Source organism: Gouania willdenowi, chromosome 4 (assembly GCF_900634775.1).
Source record: "Gouania willdenowi chromosome 4, fGouWil2.1, whole genome shotgun sequence".
NCBI classification, from domain to species: domain Eukaryota; kingdom Metazoa; phylum Chordata; class Actinopteri; order Blenniiformes; family Gobiesocidae; genus Gouania; species Gouania willdenowi.
In genome coordinates, this window is record NC_041047.1 from 29,621,673 (window position 1) to 29,643,801 (window position 22,129).

Genomic DNA, 22,129 nt, shown 5'->3' on the forward strand with positions numbered 1-22,129 from the left:
GGGGGTTAGTGTAGTTAGATACCAAGCCAAAAGATGCTACAAACATTCCCAGTCTCTCACCAATGCTGCATTCGTCTCGGTCGTTGTTGCAGGTGTTGCCTGTGTATCCAGGTGGACAGTTACAGTTGAACATGCCGCTGATGGGATTGGTGTCACACTGGGAGCCCTCTCGACAAGGGTTACTGATACAAGCGTTGTCGAGATGACAGAGCAGACCTGAGAACACAGAATCAATAGGATTTAGCAAAACGTGCCTTCAAAAATTAGACAAAAATACTGGTTGAGGCAACAAAGTCAGGATTAAACATAAACTTAAATTTTTTTTAAACAGAATTACAATACAAAGCTGATCTGTTGATCTGATCTGTCCAAATGAGCAGTTTTATTAGCAGTTGATTGGTTCTAATTATTAGTAAATCAGTTTTTTCGCTTACCCGTCTTGCCATGGGGACAGAGGCAAATAAAAGATGCGACACGGTCGATGCACGTTGAGCCCGGGCTGCATGCCGCCGTAGTGCAGTCATCGATGTTTTCTGAGCAGTCAGGTCCGCTCCAACCATTGACGCAGACGCAGACGTAGCTACCAATCACGTTGCTGCAAGTGCCACCGTTCTGACAAGTGTTAGGCTGCAGTCGACACTCGTCCACATCTTCTGTGCAGTGCTGACCTGCATCGGAACAAAAACAAAACTCTGTTATTCAAAAAAATCTACTATTAAGCCAAGATTCATTAGGTCTCAAAACTGTATCTTTGCAACTCATCTCAAATCACCAAAATGTAAAATAAAAGTTTTAGCCAATAATTCATTCAATACGGTGATTATGAAGATGACAAAACAAATGTACAGTAAGTAAAATACATGATGGTTAATCACAACATTTCGCAGAAAGAGGAAATGAATAAGTTTTTTGTAATTGAATTTCACCACCAAAATTTCTCAAACTGAATTACTAACAAATTAGCATACAATTAAATACCTGCTCATCTATCCCCTGCATCATGTTGGCTTTTCTTGCTTGTATTAATAATACGCAAACAAAACGGCAGCATTCGTGACACACGAGTACGTGTTGGCAGAGGCACGCCTTATGCACAGTATGAGCCAGAGACACACAAATAGAGAGGTTATTATCTCTATGAAATCTAGAAAATCAGTAGTTGTGTGTATATGACGTGTGGGTCAATTAAAAAGGCAAGGTTTACTTCTTTGTACTTCTGTCTCACTCAGAGACAGCGAGATGGCACGGCTATAAAGATATGTCCTTACACCAGGGGTCACCAACACGGGGTCCGCGTACCCCAGGTAGCCCGCACTGAACATTGTGAGGTTCCTTCAGGAGCTCTAGTCACCAATGAACTCCATCTAAAATCTGAATTACTTTCCAGGATTCAAACTCACAAAGATAAATACATATGTCAGATGGACTTGGACTTGATTTTATATAGCGCTTTATCCCCACACTGAAGCAGTCTCAAAGCGCTTTACATATCAGCTCATTCACCCAATCACTCTCACATTCACACACCAGTGGGACAGGACTGCCATGCAAGGTGCTAGTCGACCACTGGGAGCAACTTAGGGTTCAGTGTCTTGCCCAAGGCCACTTCGACACATAGTCAGGGACTGGGATCGAACCTCCAACCTCTCGATCAGAAGACGACCCACTACCATCTGAGCCATGGTCGCCCAGATGTAGTTAGTACTTTGTACTGTTAAATACTGCTGCACGTGATAAAGTTTTAGTACTAAATTAACCATCTTTAAATGTTTATTTTCACTGAAACATTGTGACAAATGTTTTTCAGTGTTGCAGATCTGGTGTACGATCAGTGGTATGTTATACATAATACGATATATAGAAGAATCCTCAACATTTCCTAACTTTTTAAGTTACTGCTAGCCTTCCTTATTATCTTCGTGAAACAGTGAAAATGTAGGCTTTAAGAAGTGCTTTTCTAACTGGTAGCCCAACTGACTATACAAGGCAAGGCAAATATATATATTGTATATATATATATATATATAAATATATATTGTATAGCGTATTTCATACAATGTGCTTTACATAATCAAAAAGTACAACAGAAAACATTCAACAGCTTAAAAAGTAGAACAGTAAATACATTAAATCAATAATAACAATGTTAAAAATCTCCTTCTCAGTCATACATAGAAGAGAAAAATAGATTTATAAATGTTTGATTTATAAATGTTCACAATGGATGCTGACTTCAGCTCTGCTGGCAGTTTGTTCCACTTCTTCTGCGTCACCATGTTTGCTGTGAACTCTGGGCTCCATTAGGGGTGGGAACCTCTGGGTACCTCACGATACGATACGCGATACAAAGCTCACGGTAATGACTAGCTCACAATATGACAATACGGCAATTATCAATATATTGGTCAGAAATCAATCTACGATAATCTATGACATAACAAAAAAAAAAAAAAATTATTTAATATCTCTTAAAGACATTTCTGTAAATAAGTGTCAACATACCAATGTAAACAAATAAGTATCTCCAATAGTGCTTTCTGTAAACAAAAAATAGGGTCTTTCTTACCAGTGACACCATTATAGTGCAATATTCCAGTAAAAAATATATTGGTTCCAAAAACAAACAGTGACAAAAATTCTGTGAAGACCTACCTGCATATTTTAGTGAAAAACAGAAAAGGTTTTGAAAAACAAAAATAAAAATAAAAATACAAAAAATCCACTTAGTGCGAGCATATCGATAATCGATCACCTGAAAAAATATCGCGATATATCGCCGAATCGAGATATCGTCACACTCCTAGGCTCTACTCTCTGACCAGTGTCCATAGGTCTGAGAGACCTGCTGGGTTCATACCTGACTAACATCTCACTGATGTATTCTGGACCAAAACACTGGAAAACAGGCGCTTTTGGGAAAATAAACCTCAAATACTATGTTGTTGGGGTTCTTAGAACAAATGGAGATGGGTGAAAAGTAGCGCTCCTTTAATATTAGCTCTTTGACTCAAAAAGGCTGCTGATCTTCTTTAGACCCAAAGATCTGTACTAAGAAAGCAATGGTGGTCTTCTTTTAAAGGTGGTGAAGGGGTAAAACAAACAGGATCCTCACCCGTCCACTCCGGCGGGCACTGACAGTTGTAGGTATTGACTCCATCCATGCAGGTTCCACCGTTATCACACTGATGGTCGGGGCAGTCATCAATGTTGTTCTCACACTGGCTACCATTAAAACCTGGACAATATCAAAAACACAAGGCTTTGTTCAATGTTTGTATTTACCTGCTAATTCAATTAGGCATCGGTAAATAACGTCTTGGTCTTACCGCATGCCTGTACGGGGAATAAGACCCGGCTGTGCCTGTGTGTGTTTGTTGTGTCTACTTGTTAACTGTAACAGAGTGTCTGATGTTATGCAGCCAATGAGATCAGACTGTTTGCACCTCAAACAACCTAATGTATCCATTTAGAAACTCAGTGACACAGTAACCGTGTTTCTTCTCTTCGCTCTCATAATAAATGTTCTCTTTCATCAACACAATAAAAACAGGTCAGCTTCATTCAGGGTTGGAGCCAATTACATTTCTCAGATACAATTACATTTTCAATTCCCCGTGTTCAATTACAATTCAATTATGATTCCAGTGACCAGCATTTTTTCCAATTACAATGAAATCAAAATTATTTTTTTATCCTCAGGAAGTCAATTACAATTACATTCTCAATTACTAAAGTTCAACTACTGAGCCTGGAATAAATACCCTAATAAAAGTTAACCTTCCTCGTGTGTTAGCTTTCTGTTAGCATCTCTTGATATGATAACGGATCCTAAATCAGCTGTAAAATACAGTAAAAGCAAATATCAATCATCTAATTTCTTTCTTATCGCTTGGTTACCTCGTTAGGCTTCCTAATCAATGAAAATATAAGTTTTAATATTTTTGGTGTGGGCATGTGAGCCTTTTTTGTGTCAGTAAACCCCTAGATTTCTTATTTTTTTTTAATAATTGTTAACTACATATGTGTAGAACTGTAAATAAAACTGTAACATAGTTCCCCAGTTTAGCATTTAATGATTAATTACAATTTAATGACAATTACGATCAGATTCGATCAGATTTTTTAAAATGTCAATTATAATTACACCATAACTGTAATTAATTATCAATTACAATTATATTTGACCCCAACCCTGGCTTATTTTGTTATGTCACATTTTATTCCACTCACCTGGGAGGCAGTGGCACGTGAAGGTGATTTCCGAGCTTTGGTAACACGTGCCTCCGTTCTGACAGGGTGACGGTGAGCAGGGAATATATGAGCTTTCACAGTGTTGGCCTGTAAACCCTGGTGCACAGATGCACCTGCAGCAAAACAAAGGTTGAATAAACTATTTGTAGTTAAATCAGGATTGAGTTTACATATAAAAAGGCATTCAATGGCTTCTATTTGTCTTTTTTTTTTTGGTTAAACAGATTCTCACTTGTAGGAGCCAACAGTGTTGAGACACTCTGCTTCATTCTGGCACAAAGAGGGTGTGTCTTCACATTCATTGGTATCATTGAGACAGCGAGGACCCTTGAAGCCTGTGGGACAGGAACAAGTGTAGCGACCACCAGGCAGAGAGCTGCACTTCCCACCGTTGGCACAAGGACTGGAGAGGCACATGTCCTCCTGCTCACAGCGTGGACCTACAAAGAGGGACAGCTTTAATTAACCGCCCACTGTCCTCAGTTGTGTTTTGAGTGCACCACGGTGCAGTCCGGTTGACGCCACAAGGCAGAGGAGTTCTCGGTCGATTATTTACATAATCGCGTGAGAACGCAGTTAAAGTGTTAAAACCCTTTTTTTTTTATATATAGTGAATTACAATGACATTTACAGTAATAAAGTGCAGCAATACTCACAAACAAGTACAGATACAGATGTGTATTTATGTGGTTTAAAGAGCCAGGAAAATAGATTGAATGACATATATAATTAGAAAAATAATAAAAAGAGAGAGAAAAGAGAGAGAGAGGAGAGTGTAAGAGTGTAAGCTTTACACTCCGCCATTGTTCAGAAACTGTAGACCAACGGAACACTGTTGGCTAGCAACAGCAAACAGAATCAACAAACGTGTGTCATATCCTGTGCAAAATGGCGAATCTCCATAGTTGATGCCGGGCAGTATTAAATCGTTCTAAAAAGTCCTTTCAATGTGTATTTTTTTTTTTTTTTTTTTTTAAGTGCACATATTTTGCTCATTGGTAATACAATAAACAGATTTTTTTGTTATATACATTTTCACTACAGGTACACTTTAATTACAAAATCTGAAACAAATTATCCTCCATTTTTGGTCAAATCCATTTTGAAACGACCACGACGCAAAGCATGCTGGGAAAGCTAGTTTCTAGTCATTGGCAGAAGTTTTATTATTTATTTTCCTTTCAGTATACATTTTATCTTAAACAATTGTGTGATGAAGGTGGAATTGACCCAAATTAAATTATTTCACACAATAAATAAGAAATGTGCAATATGTAATTTTTGTTTACAGAGTGGAATCCAGCCCTAGGAGTATGTGTGAGTAAATGTGCTACAATACACAAATGTGAAGAAGACTTGATCTGGCTGCATGTAAGAGGTTGGTTTAAATACACACTGATTACATTTATTAGGAATATGATCATTATGAAAACACCAGAAATCCTTTATAGTAAGTCGACTTTTTTTAGTGAAGTCCCTCCAATCAAACACAGAGAATGGTGCGTTATAGGGCAACGGTGGCATGGAACTCCCTGCCACTGTTTTTGATTTCAAGCGTGTATACCACAAATTTTTCTAAAAGAGTAGGACTATTTATATTTACTCAAGAATAAGAATAATTATATAATTAAATTATGTATTGTGTGCTGAATATTGATAACCTTGCCTGCAAGATGGATTCACCTGGTGTTCAGAATCCATCTTGTACTGTTCCCGCCTTTGCCTTTCGAAACCGAACCAAACCGATTAGAACCAATCATGAAGCAGTGTTGTGGTTTAGGGCGGGATATATGAATGTGACGAAGGCATAAGCAAAACTGGTGCATGCGCAGTTACGGTGAAAGGAACTTGTAAATGAAAATAAAAAGATGGATTCTAAAGCTCAGTTTTAGAAGAATCCAGCATTTCCTTTTTTGAAAGAGCAACAGCGAGAGGTGTTTTGTGCATTTTTGGACGATAAAGACGGTAAAGCGGAGCCTTGTTGTTGGTGTTGTAGCAGCGTCTTTGCGACGTATGCCGATGACAACATCATCATTTGTTACCATGTGATTGGCTAAAACAAATCATGGTGGACAGGCGCTTCGCACAATCGGCTTCAAGTATTCTGTTCATGTCCCTCCCTGGTTCCGAAAGTATTCGCCAGACACAGACCCATTATTGATGTGGAGAACTGGAATTAGAAGGAGGGCTTTTTTTTTTTTTTTAATGAATTATTAGTTTACTTTCATATTTGTATTTCTATGTTTGTGTGTATTTTGGTTAATGTTGTTTTGTATTATGTATGCTTTGGTTATTGTTTTATTTTGATTATATATATATATATATATATTTTATTTTTTTTTCTGTGTGAATGTTTTTTGTACATCCTATTTAATCTGTTTGTTGTACTTCACAATTGTCATGGATGTATAGTCTGTGATGTAGAGCCCAGGAAAAATAGCTACTGCTATTGCAGTATAGCTAATGAGGATCTAAATGAAACAAACAGACTTTAAAGGACAGTTGTGGTAAACTGGTTTCCTTGCTATCATTCTGGATCACTCATTGGATAAGGCAGTGTCTCACCTGTCCATCCTCTGGCGCACACACACTGGTACTTGTCAATAGACAACAGTGTGCAAATGCCTCGATTGGCGCAGGGGTTGTTTGGGTAGCAGGTGGAGTTCTGTAGCGTTTGGCAGTGCTGTCCGGTGTAGCCCAGAGGGCAGGTGCAGGTGGTGCTGCTGGGCACGGGTACGCCGGCTGACATGGACACTGAGCAGTTCCCTCCATTCAGGCAGTAGCTGGGGTGACACGGGTCTTTGTGCTGGCAGTATTCACCTAAAAAACCAGGAGCACACCTGCACAGACACACACAATTAGGGTACAAAAGTCAGACAAAGTAAAGCTCCTGGAGTTTAAAAGTAATCATCAACCCTGAATGCAGACAAGACAAAAGAAAGAAGATCTGAAACAAGACAAATACATTTGTGTGTGTTGTTCACACACACACAAACAAAAGAGGGAGTTTCAGTCAGGTGGATAACATTCACCACATCAGACAGTTACCACGACTACTGTCAGACGAGCATTTTGCATAGCAGTACCACACGCAAACACACAAAAGAGGGAGAGTATGATCCAAACAATGGCATGTTGGAAAATTCATGCATGAGCTGCACTATTATGGAAATGTGTTGGTGAGCATAAAGAAAAAGTAACAGCACAACAGCATCAAAGCTGTAATGGTGAATGGCCTGATTGGAAATAAAGGAGACAGAAGGTTTTTACTGAGATGTCCCCCATTACTCCACTGTTTCTAAAGAAAGTGCACTGAACCTCAAACTGGGATGGTGGAAAAGTCAAACCAAGGTCACAATGACAAAAGGAGAAGTCCAAAAGCAGAAGGATATGACAAGAAGAGATCTGGAAGTCATTCATCAAAGCTTGGCAGAAAAATCAAAACTTATGAAAGAGTAAATCTGCAGCTGGGCAAAAAAGGCTGCAGTGTATAAATAAATCACTCATGACCAATCCTTCAGTCTGTGTTTCATTTTATAAAGAATTACAATTATAAAGTAATTATAATTGTAATTTTTAAAAAGCTGTTGCTGTTATAATCATAATTAAATTGGAAATTAGTTCAGATAACTGACTTTGTAATTGTAATTAATATGGAAATTCTCTAGAAAAACTATCAATGACAATTTAATTAAACGCAAACCTGAGGAAGCATGTTACCGTACTATGGCTTACACATACTAAAATTATTAAAATACATTTCATATCAACTTTTCCCACTACCTGTCAGTTCCTGATAATTTTACCATTTAAAAGAAGGAAAAAAATTTAATTTAGGGGCACACTGAAAAAAAAGGCCCAGACACCTCACACCAAAAATATTAACACCAATATTTTTATTGATTAGGAAGCCTGACAAGGTAACCAAGAGATGAAATCAAATGTGATGATGATAATATTTAGTGTATTTTATAAATGATTTAAGACATGGGTCAAAACTGACCCGTTATCATTAGAGACGCTAACAGAAAGCTAACACAGGAGGAAGGTTACGTTTCATGGGTTTATTTAATGAAGGCTCAGTAATTGCAATTAATTGTAATTGAACTTCAGTAATTGAGAACTTAATTGTAATTGACTTTTAGGGGAAACACATTTTTTCACTGTTATTGGAAAAAAAGCTGGTCACCGTAATCGTAGTTAAACATGGATAATTTAAGACGTAATTGTAATTGAAAAATGTAATTGACCCCAACCCTGATTTCAGCAGCACCTTTGTTTTCAAATACACAAATATAATATGACATGTTGTTCTCTGAGTGACTTTCCTCTAAAGCTCAGGTAACGTTCTGTTTGCTGTTTTGATTGTGTGGGAAGGCACATGGCAGGCACGCTGTCTGGGGACTGTGCGCCGCAGAGCGACCCACCGCTTCTTACTGAGGCCTCAGAGTGACTCCCTCGAGGGGCTCACATGACACAATGGATAGCGCCAGGAAAACTCACCCTCACATCCAACGTAGGAAGCAGTGAATGCCATTAAACTCTGTTTCCTTTTCAAGAGTCTGTTTCATTATGCTGGTACCAAAGGTGAAAGTAACAGATTACAAGTACTCATGTTACTGTAAATGAGTAGCTTTTATGGGTACTTGCATTTTTTTGAGTATATTTTCAAATCAGTCACTTTACTTTTACATTTTAAAAGAAGTTAAGTAATTTGTTACATTTCTACACCGAACCACTACTATGTAAATTATCATTTTTTGTTTTAAAATGATCAACGGACATTGTGAAACTACAAAGAATGAAATGTCCAGACAACAATCAAATGCATCACATCATAGTCGACCTACCAGATGAAACTGGTAAACAGCTTGAGAGTTCATGAATTTAGCTATACTTAAAGTCTGAAAATTTGCTTTTATTTTGAATTTAATTAATTGGTGTTATTTTGTTTAAAAAAAAATTTATTTTATACAGACTAGTACAGTGCCCATCAGAAGTAAGTATTCAGTGGGAGCTTAAGTAGAGTTGTCAATTATGGCCAAATGAGTGTGTATTTGAAGGTTAGATGTACAAAGAGGTGTACATACCCTGTAGTGTTAGAAAGGTGTACATTTGCGGGTGCAAAGTAAAATAGCATGTGCGATTTCCCTGGTTTAAATCTATGGGAGATGCACATGATCAATTAATAAATAAAGTCTGTACCAATGCACCAATTTAGGTAGAACTGAATTTGTACAAATAAAACTATTTATTTAGCGTTAAACATTTCTTAGGCCGGCACTCTCACACACACGCATGTGCATCAGCCACCCGCATCAGCCGAGCGCACACACTTGATTCCGCGATGATTTCGAAATGAAACGAAAACAAACGTTTTAAAATGTAATCACCAAATAAGTCTAAAATAACAGATGCACACCATGGGGACGTGCGCAAGCTGGTCAGAAAGTTTCAGGTCGAACAGACACTGCGTCAGGGAGATATTTGCTCCACACACAGACAGACAGACGATCCTTGATTTATTAGATAGATTTATGCCTTTGTGGGAAATAAAATAAGTTCCTATTGTGCAAGATTTGGTTTCTTCCTTTTTTAAGTTTATACAGTTTATATAGATGTTTACTGTATGCAAGGAAACCGTGGCAAGATTTATTCCCAAAAATGAACATGGGGGGTGAAAGTAACGAGTAACTTATACTTTGAGTACTATTTATTTGAGCTAATTTTACTTGTTTTTGAGTATTTTACGTCTGACTTACTTGTAACAGTCCTTTTTCTTTAGTAGGATATTTCAGTACTCTTTACACCACTGAACGGTATCATGTTAAAATCATAGAATTTGTGTCCTAACATAAATCAACAGTCATGCTCTACATCTTGTCGTATGCTGACAACCTTTTTTTTTGTAGCCACTCTACTGTGAAGCAACTTGATGTTATTAGGTTGTGAGAGCATGAGAAAAACAGCAGAGAGATGAATCATGCTGAGAAAAGACACAGATATCAATCACATCTGTGAAACGACTCCCGACTGTCACTCCTGAGTCAGCTAATGTCTGCAACTATTTCACAGACACATGAAAAATATCACAATGTGAGTGACGTTTTCCTTTTTTTTTTTGTTTTGTTTTACGATGAATACAGGTTTACCTGGTTTGACGTTTGATGGTTGGAGAAACACTGTGGAAATCCTGTTTGGTCTAAACCCACTGCTCAAAATATTCTCTTTTCATTTCATGAGAGGGAAAGTTTATTCAAAGTTCACCTTTGTTTTTGTTTTAATAAAAAAAAAAAAAAAAAATCTTCAGGGAGAAACAATACTTTAAATCCTGTGGACAAAGTTATGAAAAAATACTCGCTGATCATTTCAGTGCGATAAACGACCAGCTGATCACACTGAAACATGAATGGATTTACCTAAAGCAAATAGTATATATAGCACTTTTTTGCTTTAGGGAGGAAGAAAAAAACAATATGTCTGAAGTATTTGGATTTGTAAAGTGACCGATTAGACATGCATGACCATCAAAAGAAAGACTTTGTGCATCTTCACCTCTGATTAGACACAGCCACCTTCTCTCTACTCCGTCTGTGTCTGTCTCAGCATGCCGTTTGTGCAAAACCCCCACTGCACATTCCCACACAAACACACACACATACAAATAATCAAACACCAGGACATCCCACCCCTCTATCAACACAAACACAGCCAGGTCAAGATATCCCAACAACACATTCATCTTGGGAATTGGTGCCGCTCTTTTTTCTCTCCGAGTAATGACATGGTCCTTTGCCCTGTGACTTACATCACATTAGCAGGCTGTCACACGAAGAACTCCGTGTGCACGTTAATACCGGGTTTGTGTTTCACATGGGAACATTGTAGACATTTCTACAGTTAAAGCAAAGGGAAACATGAGACTCTCGTTCAGGCATAAGATAATTCTTCTGCAGTGAAATAAGAAACCCAAAAAGTACGCTTTGATGTAATATTTGCCCAACTAGCAAATAGTTGTTTGTTTTCCCAGCATATGTATTACTGCTGTTATTCATTACATAGAAACCAATGTTGTTGAGGTGCCACATGCTTGTTTAGGATTACTGTTAACATTCAAAAGCAGCGATACAAGAGATGTTTTTGTGTTTCAAATTCCACCACTGCTATCAAACCTCTCCAATCCAATGCCATGGCGTCAGAAAGTGACACTCTTGTCCTTCAGGTTTCACTGCTGCATAAAGAGCTCATTATTAGCCCAGTGGCTGTATCACTAGGGCTAGAGGCAAACAGACAAGGCTGTGCATGATTCACATTATTGTCAGGGAGTGGTGACTCGCAGAGGAACTGAGAGCGCCAAAAAAAAAAACAACAGCACACAAATGTAGATCTAGAAATGACACAGTGGTAGCGTGACTACATGTGTTGGACATTCTATCTTGAAAAGTAACTAAACACGTGCAGACATGAAGAAAGGCTGAAATCATTCGCGCGCATACAGTGAGCTCCACTGAGGAAAGGTTGTGCAGCCAAACTGTTCTGTGGGATTCTTTGTGTTGTTCCATGAGCACTTTTTCCCTCCATCCGTCTCTTTCTGTGCACACTGCTTCTCACCGCTGCACCTCTCATTTCTAGACCCACTTTTGAGGTGTCAGGTTTCTACAGCTGGTTCACATTAGCGCATTCACCCCCACCTTAAAGTCTCTTCCTCTTCCTCCTCCTCTTCTTCTTCTACCTCATGCTGACCTCTGCATTTTCTGGCTGGCTCATATAATGTCCTCCACCACCTTTACTGCTGTCTTATATTTTGAGATCTTGTGTTGTTTTTTTTTAAATATACTTCCATTCTTGAGACTTTTCCACTTCTCTTTCCTCACCTCCAAATTCAACAACCCCAACACCTCCTACTTATCTTGCCACTAGTCCCATTGCAGCTCAGTTTAATAACTCCATCATGCTCTCCCCCCTGCAGCCATCCCACAGAAACAGCGTGAGAGCGAAAGGGGGAGACCATAAACCAGCTCAAATTTCCATCCCGGGATCATTCTCTGACTTGGCTAGAGCACTGGTGGCCTTTTCACTGTACTATAGTCCTGTGTGTGCATGCACTGACATTATGAGTAATGTGTAGAACCTGTTAAAGGCCTTGTAAACAAAAAAGAGAAAGTAAACGACTGGGATAGGGTAGCCTCTCTATGCAGCACCAGAAGTAAGCATGACTGACTGACATGTTCAAAGAATTTAAAATGATGTTTATTTAGTGAAAACAACTCTTTTCTGTTGTTGTTTTTATTTTTCTGCCTAATTTTAGCTTTTGTGATTGAAATTCTTATCTTAAACATTGAATTATGATTAAATATTTAAGACATTGAATAAGGACAACACAATGGTTCCAAAGATTAGACTCTGCAATTACAAAATTCTATGTGAGGAATAAAAAACCTAAAATAAGTCTTTCAACCCTCCAAAAAAATAAAAGCGAGGGTGTTTCAGAAGCCCCTAATTGCATGCATTATTACTTAGCAAACCAAATATTATACTTAACAGAATGGCTAAAACCAAAAGAATACTTCAACACCTGGCTAGAAATAGAACAGCTAGACTGCATACATATTAAACTCTCTGATCTCCCTTTTATCACTACGACCCTCAAATGTCACAACTGTTTGAAAAACCCACTGATTGCCTCCACCCTGACTGCGTGGTGGAAAGCTTTGGACATTATGAATATTAAATTAAAAACTAGCATGTTGTCTCCAATCTGGCACAACCCCGACTTTAGAATAAAAAAAACACTGCTCTATCTAAAAACATGGGAAGAAAGTGGAATCACTCATCTCCAAGACCTCTTTGAAAATGACAAGCTCATGACATATAACAATCTAACCCAAACATTCAATATGAATAAAAGTAATTTTTTTTACAGTACTTACAAGTAACAAAAACAATCAAGAAAAACACTTCTTTAGATCCAATTACCTTACAACCTCCAGAACTGGATATATATATGAAGAAAATCTCAACAAAATCAAAAAAACTCTCAAAAATATACAGAACAGTCTCAAACACTAACTCTAATCACTTACCAATCACTAAATGGGAGGCTGAACTTTCAATCACCACGAACACCGATTTCTGGACAGAAATTTGTTGTAATACTTTCAAGTTGACAAAAAACACAAAACCTACAGCTAATTCAATACAAAGTCCTCCACAGATCTCACATCACCCAACAGAAAATGTATAAAATGGGCTTCTCCCCAACAGCTCTCAGTGCACCCAGGGGAACTAGTGATTCTTATTTACATGCCTTATGGCTCTGTTCCCCAGTTCAACACTTTTGGTCTCTAATTACTAAAAAACTGTCCTCCATTTTGGAGTGCAGGATTCCTCTCTCTCCAGATGTCTGATAGGAGACCTGATGAAGCTTGATCTTCGGGCAAACCAATCACAATCCATCCTTGCGACACTCACCATAGCAAAAAAAAACGATATTAGTGAATTGGAAAGATAAAAAATCCTTGAACATAAACCAATGGCAAAATCTCCTCATAGAATATATTTCCATGGAAAAGATGTCAGCTTGGGTTAGCTTGGGGGTGGCCCCGTCAGGGGCCTGGGGTGGTGGGGGTTGTGGCTCCTGGCCGGGGGGGGGTCTGGAGTTGGGGTGGCTACTGCTCGGGGGCAGCGCCTACATCCTGGGTCGCTGGGTGCTTGCTCTGCCTGAGTGTCTGGGCGCCTCGGCCTTGTTCCCTTGAGCGCACCGTCACTGTGGATAATGCTAGCATATGGGGGGTTGGGGGCAGTGGCGGAGTGCGCTGTCTCCTCGGCTTCTAGGTGCTTTCTCGGGTGTGTATGTGGGGGACAGTGGCTGCCTCTCGGCTTGGTGTCTTTGGGGGCGTCTGGGGTGCTGCTCGGCTGGGGGGGGGTTGCCTGGGCTCCCTGGCCCCCGCTCTTTCTGCTATTCTGACTGCGTCCTCAAGTTCGGGGCAGCGCTTGGGTTTACAGTAGCAGTATCTTGCACATTCATCAGTCTACGATGCACTAGCATGCCTTGGACTGTGGGATAAAACTTGTAGTGGGCTTAACTTTAGACACGTTGATCCCAAATACCTGTTTCAGGTATTACCACTCACTCCTTCCCTCTGCCCACAGCCACCACCATTATAGTTAAGCCTCACGCCTACAACTTCACATCTCACTCTCAACTCCTCCCCATCCTTCCATTTCTCTACCTTGAATCGCTCCTCCCTGCTCTCTTCCCCCTCCACCTCCCCCACCCCCTCACCTAGGTGTAACACTGCCCTCTCTTAGTATAAGGACAAAGCTTTTAAAAGCACACATGCATCTTAACCTAAATAAAGCCAAAATTGTCACTGTTTGTTAACATAATGATCTAAGATCACAAGTGAAATAAGATGCCTAAAGAGGCTTGAGAAATCTTTTGAGGGGCTCAGTAACACATAAAGACCTTCCACTTGCACATGTAAAAACAGAGGAAAAAGCACCTAAAACCTAGTTATAATTATGGGTTCTTTGAAAGAAACAAAGCGACTATCCGACAGATTTTTGAGAAAAGCAAACACAAATAAGCCCACATGACAGCAGGATAGGAAACCAGAGGGTGTAAGACACATGCAGGAAGAAAATGTAAGAGCTGGGAAAAAAAAAGAAGACAGATCAAGTGAAGAAAAGGCGATGACGGCAAAATAAAAGACCAATGTAATGACAGAGCAAGACATGAGCAGAAAAAGGATAAAAGCTCAGTAGTAGGACTAAAAAAACACAAGCATAGACTGAATAAAGGAGCGTAAAGCAGGGTGGAGTCATGTGGTATAATCTCAGGCTGCGTTTAGAAACATCTTACAAACGCTTCTGAGCAGCAATGACTCCAAGCACCAAACCTGTTCAGTTTTTATGGGTTCCTCATGTATAGTTCTGTGTGATGATTATTTATTAATATTCTGTCCCTCAGATATACGTAGCCATGTAAGGAATCATCATTTCTGTATTTGAAGTCCCCTTCTAAATATTTATTGCAAGGCATTTATTGTTTTGTGAAATAAATGTTTTGAGTTAATGGCCACGGTTACATGATGTTTTTTAAGTCAGAATTAGTTATTCCTAATTAAATCATTCAGCATTAAAGTGTTCTGCTTCGTGTTTACATGGAAATAGTAATTCCCGAATTGAGGTTTACATGGAAAACCGGTTTATTCGGCTTTAGTTAATTCCGCTTTAGGTCTGGTGGTTGGGAAGGCTCTGATTGGACAGTGGGTGAACGTGACGTTTCATGTCTATCAGGAAAAACACACAACAAACCTTTTATTGTTGGCTATAACAAAGAAGACCACGCATGAGAACTGTTTTCACCTTTATTTTGATTGTAGTTTTGAAGCAGCAGCTGGACAATAACATACAGTTTCAGTTTGGACCACGGAGCGGAAGAGAGATAGAAGCTAATCACCGGTAAAAAGCCCAGTAAACCTCTGGAAAACAATAACCAGGAATAAATAGTTGCTCTATCAACAGGTAAAATGATAAACTGGTGATATTACAGCCTGTGCATGCAGTACAGTGACACATTTACTCCGCCTCCGGGTCTTAGGCCGTCCGACTAAGCCTGTTCCGTTTTCTGATGTCCGTGTGCTTAATAAGTCATGTGAATGTGCGCACATTTATGCTTCCGCCCATCTTCTCTTTTCATTATATTCATGTCTTTTAAGGCTCTTATTAAATAGTCTAGGCAAGAGTTTGGGCCACCGCCATCTTGGATTATGCTGTCACCAGCGCGTCATCGCCGCAAGTCGGGCAAAATGCGGATTTAACCCTCTGGGGCCGACGGACGCGCCGGCGCGTCCTGATCACGTGATCATATTAAAGAGCCAATACCGGAAAAGGGCTGCGTCCTTGGATCTCAGTTTCAACCCCTGTCGAAAGTTTTTAAATTATGTTGATAGGCCAAATAGAAGTGGAGTTATGAGGGAAAATGTGCGTGTTTTTTTGTGACATTTTCTTGAGTTGTCCGTGCAGGAAGACCGCTGCAGAGCGCATCTAAAAAGAAAGCGAAAGTGTTGTGCAGCAAGAAAGAACCACTCTGAAACCTCTCATTATAGCTGTTTCCTATTGGTTGAGAAAAAGAAGGCCATTGTCCAATCATAATGTCCACATATAGCGGGAATTTTGTTTTCAAGCGACAAGTTAACAGAGACGGAGAAAGAGAGGGTGAGTTGAGAGATTTGAGATAATAGTGATTATTACTGTGATTTGACTGTTTAGTTAGTGTGTAGTGAGTGAGATTAGAGTGTAGTGTAGTGTCTAATATATTTGTTTATTGTTTTATATCAACACAATGAGGCACAAATAATTTGCCTTTCCCTGTATTTGTGATTCATACTTTTTTGTAAATAGTTGTACAAAATCACCTGAGACATTGCTTCCATTTTACTGTAAATAGCTATATATAACTGTGATTTTTGATTCATCTGTATATAAGTTTTTGAAATATATATATAGTTTAGATTGGCTATACAAGCAATAAAAATGATTCGTTAAAAATGTTTGACTTTTTTAGCAAAAAAAAAAACTAACTTCTTCCTACTCGAATTTTAATTTTCATAGTGGTTTTAGATCCACTGTGTTAATACAGTAAGCCGTATTACCAAACATGCAAGGTTTATGGATTCAAACACAATGAAAAAACAGCAAAAACGTCTTAGGCCCCAGAGGGTTCAGCAAGTTAAGTGTTTACAAGGAAGAGAAATTATTTAATTCGGAATTAAAGTTGGAATAAACCAGCCACTTAATTTGGATTTAAATTTAATTAGGAATTAAATTAGCGTTAGGAATTATGTGGTTACAAGGTCAGTTTAAAGAGGAATTAAAGCACCCATGTAAATGTGGCCAATGTTTAGGTTTATGTTCATGGAGAAACAAGTAGTGGTCAGATCAATTGTATCACAGATGACCCCATGGTGTCACATCAGTGCAACAAAGAGCCACTTGCCATCCTACTGTATGTGGGTTTATGGTCTGGTTGTTACATTCCCCACACTTATGAAAGCCTTCCTCTTTCTAAGGAAGAGAGATCGAGCCTTCTCCGTGCTTCAACAAGCTGTAGTTTTTCTATATTTTTCCACGTTATCTCACAGAGACACAAAGAAATCCCACGGGCTACTAGGAGCACCACATGATGGTTGCAAACAATGGTGCAAAAACTACTGAAACTAAAAGCTATTTAGTCAATTGGTTATCTGACAAAAAGTTATCTTATCTTATTTTTAGTTGCTTAAAAGTAAAACTAAAAATAAATGTACATTAGTCCCCGTGAAGATCCTGATAGTGTTTTCTTTTTCCTCATGTTGCAGCTTAAAGAAGTTTGATAAATACGTAAATCTAAAGACCCCGAGAGTGACCCTGACACACAGCCTCCATGTGATGTGACATCATCACACCCAGTATTATCTCCACCATCCAAATGTTTAATCAGAACAAGCAGCATAACCTCGGGTCGGTCTTCACCAGCATGTGAACTTGCTCTGGGCTCAAGGTGCCCTTGACACAAAAAGAAAAAAAAGATAAAACATACAGGCAAACACACATAAGCACAAAGGAAAGACCTACACCAAAATGTACACAAAGAAACTCTTATCAGTGTAGTTTCAGTTGTGACCACATCGACACAACGCAGCTCGTTGGCCTGTGGGAAGGAGATAAATCTTTAGAGAGCGAGTGCGGAAATCACTGCTGTGGGTTCAAATCTCCTTCTCTAGCATCTGTTGACTCTAGTTTGGATCATACGCCTAACCCAGTTTAAATCTCTGTGACACAGCCTGATAGAGGGAGGTGGAGACAAGGAGGAGGAACAGATATGAAAGCAGTGACTGGCTGTCAGCCATTGCTACGCTCCCACTTTTCTTCTTTGTTCTCCTATTTCCTCCTCCACTTGTCTAGACTGGAACTCCCTTTTTATTCTGCCTAAAACAAAGCAGTAAGAGCAGATGATGTACAACAGTTCCACTGGCTATTTGGTAATAGATAATTGGAGTCAAAATGACAATAATCCAAGCACAAATAAATCTGTAGCGTAACGCAACAAAGAGTTGGACTGAGGACTGAAGGGTAGGGCCACAGTTGTCGAAGCTGTCTGAAAGCTGAGAATTAATACAGTAATCTGATTACATTTTTTCCTAATTAAGACTGATCACTTATTAAGACCAACCATTTTGGTTCATAATAATATCCACACTAGTATTAATACATAATACAGAACAACTATTGGCTAACCTCCAAGCTAAGAATGGGTTTTTGGTAGATTCAAGATATATGGAGTTTTCTATTTTGGCGATAAATAAAACTACAATATCGATTATATATATATATATATTTTTTTTTTAATAGCTTAATTTGTATTAAAATACTTGTTTTAGTAGTCACTGCTTTTACTTCTCAGAACAGCATGTTAAGCTCAGTTAGATGGATTTCTGAGTGCGTCCTAACCTAGGCCTTTCCCATAACAAGCCACACTACAGAACTCACTCACACATGCTGTCCCTTAAGGCTCACACATACTCAGGCGGACCCCGCGTACAATGAACTCTGTGCCGACTGTCCGCTCTCCTCAGAGCTTACATACCCGGGCGCACCGCCGCATAGTAGTTTCCTTTAAAATCCTACATGTCCCATGACTCTTAGCGCTTCTCTGTAGTCTTTGTACTCCTGGGACGTGTTTTAAAAGTGCTTCATCAGGCAGGTGAAATGCAGGTCGGTGTTCCATTTAATGCGGGTCGATACAATGCCAAGCAGTGTTTTGTGTGACACCAACTATGCGGAGAAGTCCTCGTGGTAGTAAAATCTGAGCTTTGCATTTAATTGGCCGAGTCCACGCGGAGCTTTGCAGGTATCCGCCCGAGTATGTTTGAGCCTATACAGGTGAAAAAGTCAAAAGTGGCACATGTTGTGCAGATGTTTGTTAATAAATGTGCCTGCGTGGCATTTTGCATCAGAAAATGTAACCAATAATTGTATTTCTGGTCAGACTTCATTTGAAATAAAATTATCGAGATTTATATCATATATCCCCATTTTGAGAAACAATATTGAGATATGAGTTTTGGTCGATATCGCCCAGCCCTAGCTTTTGGATAATCGAGTCCCCTCTCAAACAATGTCCTGCAGCACCACTTTGCACCGATTCGCTTTCCTAACCTTTTTTGTAAGCTAAATGCTCACCAATATAACGGTATATGAGAAATGTACATCTTTAAAAAAAAAAAAAAACAGTGGTATTCGACATGACCCAGTACACCACACCGAGCATTAGCGTCAACCTAAGGCGACAAATGCAGGCATGGTAAATAAATAAATAGATAGATGAATGAATAAATAAATAAATAAACAGCTTAGAGGTATCTGAGGAGCCCTACTAAAGAGTATGAAAAGTACTGGTTGTTGTGGAAGAACTGAGGGCCCAGATGAGCTGCATCCAGGGGCTTCTAAATCCCTGAAGCAGTAGGAGGGGCCGATGCATGGATGGATGAGTGACAGTTTGATGAAGGAGGCGTAGAGAGAGGGAAATTACACTGCTCTCCCTCCCCCACCTCCTCATTGCCCTCTCTCTCTCATCATTCGTAAGGAGTTGTGCTTCAGGCTATTCCTCCTCATGTTACCTGAAAAGAGACATCCTCTTTTGTTTTGGCCCTTTCTCTTCCTCAGTTAGCCCCACAGGCTAATTCTAGCTGTCAGATCAAACAGGCAGCATGTCTACACAACATAGGAACTCTCTATAACATCACTCCTTAAAAAAAAGCATTTTTCTCACTGGAAAAGTGGGAAAATATTCAACTTAAATAAAGACAGAGTTTATCATATCGCACAGTTGCTACCTTATTTTGGGGATTAGTGTCTGTCCTTTATATAGAATCTGAAGACATTTTTTTACACTGCCCTCCAGGGATGACGTAAGCAATAAACACATGGCAAACAAACCAGTAGACATAACTCAGGTACAGGTACAGGTAATATATCAGGACTCTCACACCCTTAAAGGCTTGCAGTGTCACCGGTTAGACAGCTTCTATGCACCCTGCCCTATAAGGCAGGCTGTCCACCTCTCCCATGCACTGTAATTTTCTATCACAACATTCTCCTCCAAAATGAGACACGTGCGCAAGATCTTGAGATATAAACTGAAAACCTTTAGTTTTTAATTGAATGAATCCCCAGAAAAAAGCAGAACTTTCTTCGAGTAACTAAACACATTTAAAAATGTGCATTTACAGAAAGAAATTTTAAAACTCTTTTTAGTTATTTTTTTCATAAGAAAATACATTCCAATGCAGAGAGAAGATCAGTTTACCTGTGTTTTTGCAATAAAAGATGTGTATTTAATTGAGAAGGTGCTGGAGGCAAAATGGAGAATGTCAATATGCACATTTTATATGGTAACAGTTCAGACTTGTCTGAAAGGTCATATCATCTTAAAAATCCTGTCACCGTGAATTTTAATTAGAATACTCACTGTGTAAAGAAATTACACTAAATTAAATAAGTTGGTTTTGGATATCACTTTATAGAACGACTAGATTATAATTTATTTTTGTGTTTCAGAAACCCGGTTACACAAGCAGCAGTTACACAGAGCTTTGTGCGTAGCAACTAATGAGAAAACAAATAATATTAGCTAAAACAACTTGTCTTGTCTTTGTGACAGCTGAAAGTAACCAGGAAAGGAATACAGAAGCCCATAATGCAGCTAAATAATTGAGTTAGAGAGAGTTTCACTTTAAAGACTTAGAGCTAACAACAAACATCAGGAAGCTATTGCTGAAGGGTCGGATACACATTTGTTTATTTTAAGGTCTGGTTTTTTTGTTTTGTTTTGAACTTTTTTTATTTTGAGTGGCTGTAATGAGGAGCAGTATAATTGCAATGATAGTAAAACACACTTCCTATTTGTTTTTCTCCAAACCAGATGGTTGAAAAAGAGATCTTGCAATCATGTAACTACACAATATCTTCTCTTTTGTCACAGTCAACAAGTTTGAACTGCTCAAACAAGTCCTTTAGACTGCAAGGAGTCAAAATACCTATTTATCATATTTATAAGAACAGATAATTTTAACCGGGAAGCATTTGAAAATACAATTAATTGGTTTAAAAAAAGAAAAACTTAGCCAAAGGAATGTGGTTGTTTAAGGTATCTGGTTATTCAACCAATAAGTCTCTGTCTAGCCCTACGTGGTAGCCACGTGATATAATTAAGCTGGTAGTTAGGCTAAAAGGCCACGGTGACTGTTTATTTACAAACAACTGCCTTTAATAGACTGAGTAGACAGCAAAACACACAATTAGATTTTTTTTACACAATGCACCTTTTGACCAGAAACACAGTCCAAAAGAGACCAGAGAGGCAGGACCGAGCAAAGTGTGCATGTAGAATGTTTGCCAATACTGATGTTGTTTGTGTGCTTGTCTTTCACGCTGTCATGTAGACAGCACAAAAACTGACTTGACTATTTAATCAGTCTAACAGTCAGCCTGCTCCATGTCAGCTGACTCCTCTCAATCTCTAGAGGCTCTTTTCTGTATCATTTCAGGGCACAGGGCGTCTCTACAGCTCTTATTTGTCACTATATGCCCTTTAATCAAAGCATAAACTACTAATGCAGAGGTTAGGAAAGAACACTTAGTTTTATACATCAGCAAAACAGAGAGAATGAACTGGGGGAAAGTCTACCCAAATCAATGTTCTGTGCAGATACAGAAAGACAACGTGCAAAAAAATCCCTACACTTATGACAGCAGTTATAAGTCCTGAAGTAATTTATTGAAACATATTGGCTGAGTATGTGAGTATTTATTTTAAAGTCCAAAAATAATA

General features: G+C 38.9%; 1 protein-coding gene across 1 annotated transcript in view; it reads right to left on the reverse strand.

Moving 5' to 3' along the window:
* Positions 1–22,129, reverse strand: part of notch2 (notch receptor 2) — a 78,735-nt gene that overhangs the window by 29,277 nt on the left and 27,329 nt on the right. The window contains exons 3-8 of the mRNA XM_028443467.1: positions 6,817–7,091; positions 4,484–4,691; positions 4,231–4,364; positions 3,113–3,235; positions 435–668; positions 61–216 (exon numbers count right to left, since the gene is read on the reverse strand). Coding sequence (XP_028299268.1) covers positions 61–216; positions 435–668; positions 3,113–3,235; positions 4,231–4,364; positions 4,484–4,691; positions 6,817–7,091 — 1,130 coding nt within the window. The remainder of the gene's footprint in view (positions 1–60; positions 217–434; positions 669–3,112; positions 3,236–4,230; positions 4,365–4,483; positions 4,692–6,816; positions 7,092–22,129) is intronic.